Genomic DNA, 5,579 nt, shown 5'->3' with positions numbered 1-5,579 from the left:
ATTTCAACCTTGATTTACTGAAGCACAGCAGCGACCAAGCATGTCAGAACATTATAGATATTGCGTCCTCTTACGGTTTTATTCAAATTGTATCACGCCCAACTCGCCTAACGGACCATAGTGCCACGCTTATTGACCACATCTACACAAACAATCTTGAGGATACAATAAGCTGTAACGTCTTAACGACAGATATGTCTGATCACTTAGCAATAGTCACTACAATAAATCTTGATAACACGCCAACCAGCAGCTACCGCTCTGCGTCTAACTCACAAAATGTATCTCAAACTGAAACACGTAGATTTAACGACACCAACAATCAAAAATTCAGAGACTTAATTACAGATGAAAGTTGGTCAGAAATTTTTAACAATACCAATGATGCCAACGAACAGTTCAATAATTTAAATACGGCTTATAATAAGATTTACGAGTCCGCCTATCCCACAAAAAGACAATCACGAAGACAAAATGAACGTGTTAATCCGAAACCATGGATGCTGCCCTGGCTCGAAGAAGCTATAGAACGTAAAAATGAGTCATATTATGATTTTGTTAAGGAACCATCTGATAGTAACCGCAGTAAATATGACCGTCTGAAGAAGTTTTGTAATAAACACATCGATAAAGCTAAAAACAAGCACTTCAAAAAATTTTTTGAGCAAAACAAAGAAAATTCTAAGAAGCAGTGGCAAATGATAAACAGTCTTCTTAATAGGAAAAAATCTAAACCTACTTCAATTAAACTGACTGACGAAGACGGCTCAATCAGCACTCCGGCAGCTGTAGCAGAAAAATTTAATGATTACTTCTCAAACATCGCTCCTAAAATTAAGTCTGAAATTAGTAGTAGGACCACTTTTGATCCTGGTGGAACCCATAGCACACTTCGCAACGCCACTCCAAGTAGTATTTACTTAAAGCCAGTCACTGCCACAGAAATTCAGGACGTCATAAACCTGCTTAAGAATAAAGCCACACTAGACACTAAAATTGAACCTCTAAAAATCGCTAACAGCTGTCCCAGTTTTACTAGTGTACTAGCCCACGTTGTCAACAGTTCTTTTGAACAGGGGATCTTTCCACAGGCTTTGAAAGAAGCGAAGGTGGTCCCAATTCACAAAGGTGGATCTAAATCTGACATAAAAAATTACAGACCAATATCTCTTCTTGCTTCTTTCTCTAAAGTATTTGAAAAGCTAATGCATAACCGAGTTATAAGTTTTTTAGATAAATACAGCATACTATGTGAAAACCAATACGGTTTTCGCCCAGGTAGGTCTTGTGAACATGCTCTTCTCAACGCAAAAGACACCATTCTTAATTCAATGTCTAAAAAGCAGGTAACTTTACTTCTTTTAATCGATTTCAGCAAAGCTTTCGACCTTGTGGATCATTCCATACTCTTGCGCAAGCTGGACCATTACGGCATAAGGGGTCAAGCCTTAAACTGGTTTAAGTCATATCTCACTAACAGGAAACAGTTTGTATCAATTGGCTCGTCAAAATCTTCAACCAACCAAATTTTATACGGCGTGCCTCAAGGGTCAATATTAGGACCTTTACTTTTTATAATCTACATAAACGACCTGCCTCAAATATCAGATATAGCCAATTTCATTATGTACGCAGATGATGCCAACATCTTCCTGATAGGAGAAAATCTTAATGAAGTTTACGATAAACTAATAACTCTTAGCGATGCTTTAGTTAAATGGGTAGATAATAATGGTTTAGCTCTCAACCTTAAGAAAACAAATTATATGATCTTCTCTCGACAAAGAAATCTTAATTATCGTGATGTGGCAATTTCTGGTGTCACAATTGAGAGAAAAACAGAAGCCCGTTTTTTAGGAGTTATAATAGATGATAAACTAAACTGGTCCCATCATATTTCTGCCATGAAAATGAAAATGTCCAGATACATAGGAGTCATGTACAAACTTAAAAAATATCTGCCTCTCGAAGCACGTCTTCAAATTTATCAAAGTTTTGTGCAGTCACACCTTAATTATTGCAGCCTTGTATGGGGTTTTGCTGCCAAGTCTCATATTGAATCGCTTTTTGTAAAACAGAAAATGGGCCTTCGAGCAGTATTACCTGGTTTCGTCAATTACTGGTACAAGGACGGTATCCCCCCAGCAAGTACCAAGTCTGGCTTTTATTCACATAAAATATTGACAGTACACAGTATCATTGTAAAGAACGCACTCATTTTAATGCATAAATTGAAAAACTTTCCTCATCTAGTACCATTGTCTCTCAAGAAAACAATTCCCAAAAGCGCACCATTATTTAATACTAACCTGGATTCTATTCTCACTACACAATGGTCAGAAAAGTATGGTCAACACCCTTACAACAACTCAGTATTTTTTAAAGGTCCATTATTAGCAATAAACCGATATAATGTTGCAGCAACTTCCCCGCCTAGTCTATTTAACCTGAACATTTACAAAACTTGTATAAAAACTATGCTCATCGATCAGCAAAATGAAAACATCGAAGACGATTGGCCTAATTTCATGTTATATTGTATAACAGGACTAAGAAAATCAAAGCGTAACATAAACCAAAATGCCGATAATAACCTTGTCTCTACATCTTAGATTATATGCACACACTTATGCATCACTCAATAAACGTCGCATATCTCATCAATTACACTGCCAACATAGGACATTCTTTTTTATCGCCGCGATTTCAAATCAAGTTACAGATTCTACAAATTTGAAGTGCTCAGTCTTGTTTTACTTTTCTTATCTTTACCTATTAACCATTGGAAAATAAAACTTTAATCTATAAACCTTCATTGCATACTTTACCGGTAGAGTCTAAATTGAATAGTTTGAGATTTCCTTTACATTTTATATTTATGCATGTGCCCCACGGGGATGAATTTCTTATTACCATTGATATTATATATACTTTTTTGAGTAAACATTGGCTGGTACCACGGGCCAGTCCCCAACAAAAAAAATTCTGTATTCACTACAAGAAACAGTTATCAGAGACCTTGAATACTTGCTGGGACTTGGGACAAATCACAAATTTACCGCTAACAGCTGTATTTGTTGATTTGACGGCCAATATACCTCAATTAGACGTCTCTGACATGCAGTGTGCATCTCTTCAATCAATGTTTATCACACAGAGATTACCCTTGGGGAACATCCGTTGTGACGCCTCTGCACAAAAAGGCAACATCTACGATCCCGGCCCAACAACTATAGTATAGGGCAATCGCAGCAGCTGATCCGACTGAAAAGAATTGAACTGTTGCACCCTTCACTACGTCACACTACACATTTTGTTTCATAAATTCGTTCGACATATTTTATTACGGGCCCATTTAATTGCGGGCACAATTCGCCGTGTTTGGTTTCCCGTCAGATTTTACAGACGTATAGTTTATTCGATTCTTATTTCATATGTTATAATTGCTGTACTCTGTAAAGTTTTGAGAAGTATTTAATAAAAAATACAGACAGTTAGTGAGTTAGTAGTTATCATCATAGTAATCATTAAGAATTTAAACAAAAAGAATTCTTCTAAATTGAGTGGACCGTTTCAGTGATTAACGGAACTTTCTTCTAGCACTGCATCAGATCTCACAATAAAGTTATCAGAACCTTCTAGCACTGTATCAGATCTCACAGTAAAGTTATCAGAACCTTCTACTTCTAGCACTGAATCAGATCTCACAGTAAAGTTATCAGAGTCTGATAAGTTGGAGAGCGACATAATTGTCTGAAGGGGATCTGTTCCTCGAAGGATAGCTGTTTGAATCTGATAGTTTGCTTGCTGGGTATGCTGTGGGCTATACTGGATCTCGTATGATTCATCTCCTTCACTTGACCTGAATTGTACGGAAGTTTTCTTACAGCTTTACCAACCCGCACATTCGGTCTACAAATATCACTGATAATTTTGTTCGTTGCAAAAATCAAAATGTCACATATTATACCTTATGATGACTGCAAGGTTGTGCTGAGTTTGGGGAGTCCCCTCTCTGCTCATATACTCAGGTGGGGCCTCGCTCACGCTGTACTCCTTCATCAAAACACCCATATAGCCGTGGTGAAGATGGTAAGGGGGAGGTTGAACTGGTGGCATATCATCGAAGTGTATCACGTGGCGATCGTTTCGTCTTGAGGACTGAAGTGAAAAATATCTCTAAATCAAATAGACTTGTGCTCAGTTCTGTTCGAATTTTTAGTTTTTGCCAACATGTTGTTTATGAAAATTTGAATCAAAAGTATTTTTAAACCCTATCTTACCCTAGTGGACTTGTATGTATAGTAGAGGAGAGCGAATGTAAGTAACAAGAAAGCAGAACTAGCAAGAAGAGCGGGCCACTTCCACCACACTTCTGCTTCTATACAGCAAGAGGTTCTCCCCCGTGTCAGACAACACTGTGATAAAATGTTATCCAATCAAATTCTTCACTTTAGAATTTAGATATGTATAGAAAAGGGCCTGATCTCGCGATATACACTTTCACGATTTTTAATATAATCGTTACAAAGTGAAACAAACGAATCTATTAGCATAATTTTATGTCAGATAACAATCGTGAGAGAGATAAGACTCAGGGAGATAAGACTCAATTTAGAGGTTAATGGTTTGTTAACTAAAAACCAACCTGAGCTGTGTCAGGACAGCAGACACTCGTTTTATTGTCAGCTTTACACCTTCCTCCATCACACGTGTCAGTTATGTTGGTGGCACAAAGGAATTTGTGGTCCCTGCACGTTCGTATCCCCTCACAACACTCGCCCCGAAGGTTGCACGTGGGCGTCACAGCTCCGTTACATGACCGAGACATTTCATTAAACAGTCCAAGATTCGATCCTGCTTAATTATTATGATTTTAAACGCACTTTTAACTTTAAGTATACAATATATATATAAACTATATAACGAGATATGACGCAGAGTGTAGCTATACTATAGAGCGATATAAACGCCGTATCAAAAATACATGAGTATATTGAGTAAAGATAATGTATAGAATATATAAGGAACCAACTTTTAAAGCGGCATAGCCATAGCCAGAGTACTATATCGAAATTAACTACCTTACTCGGGAATATTATAACCGGGATAAAGTGGTGGGTTTTAGAAGTTTCCGCCATATTTTTCCCGGTCAAAAATTTTACCAGTTATAAAAAAACCCGCCGACTCAGATTATGGGGTTCCAAGGGGGTGGTGATCATCATATTTTACCTGAAGTCTCATATGTGATAGAGAAGACTTTTGAAGCAGTGGATGGAGGGCTGTAACTTTATTGGCGGTTGCTACCATAATTTCGTTATAAAAATCACAATTTGGTTATAGAAATCAGATTTCAGGGTGGACCGTGATTCTCACTTCTCTTGCCCATGAATCAGTGAATCGTAGAGAAGAAAACAATTTATATGTTATAGAAGAAAACAAAAATAATAATAATATATAATATATATTATAATAATTATGTCTCTAAAGATTGATCGCTTCTCGTGTGCAGTGTGTAGACTAAAGAAAGAGGGAGTTTTTCCCGTTAAAGTAACTTGTGGCCACATCCCGCTAGAAGT

At 37.2% G+C, this 5,579-nt stretch overlaps 1 protein-coding gene across 2 annotated transcripts; it reads right to left on the bottom strand.

Annotated features, from left to right (window-relative positions):
* Positions 1–3,530: 3,530 nt before the first annotated feature.
* Positions 3,531–4,853, bottom strand: LOC134820064 (uncharacterized). Of its 2 annotated transcripts, XM_063830287.1 has the most exons (5): positions 4,649–4,853; positions 4,284–4,418; positions 3,971–4,161; positions 3,636–3,862; positions 3,567–3,593 (listed from the first exon to the last, which is right to left on the bottom strand). In XM_063830287.1, the coding sequence occupies exons 1-5, from the start codon at positions 4,829–4,831 to the stop codon at positions 3,574–3,576; spliced, it is 756 nt and encodes a 251-aa protein (XP_063686357.1). In that variant the 5' UTR covers positions 4,832–4,853; the 3' UTR covers positions 3,567–3,573. The 2 variants fall into 2 exon arrangements, with proteins under 2 accessions (XP_063686356.1, XP_063686357.1); XM_063830286.1 differs by having other exon boundaries at positions 3,531–3,862.
* Positions 4,854–5,579: the final 726 nt, after the last annotated feature.

Source organism: Bolinopsis microptera, chromosome 8 (genome assembly GCF_026151205.1).
Source record: "Bolinopsis microptera isolate Bmic1 chromosome 8, MBARI_Bmic_1.0, whole genome shotgun sequence".
Taxonomy (NCBI): Eukaryota; Metazoa; Ctenophora; class Tentaculata; order Lobata; family Bolinopsidae; genus Bolinopsis; species Bolinopsis microptera.
The sequence above is the reverse complement of the archived record's forward strand: the minus strand, read 5'-3'. Positions and strand labels throughout refer to the sequence as shown.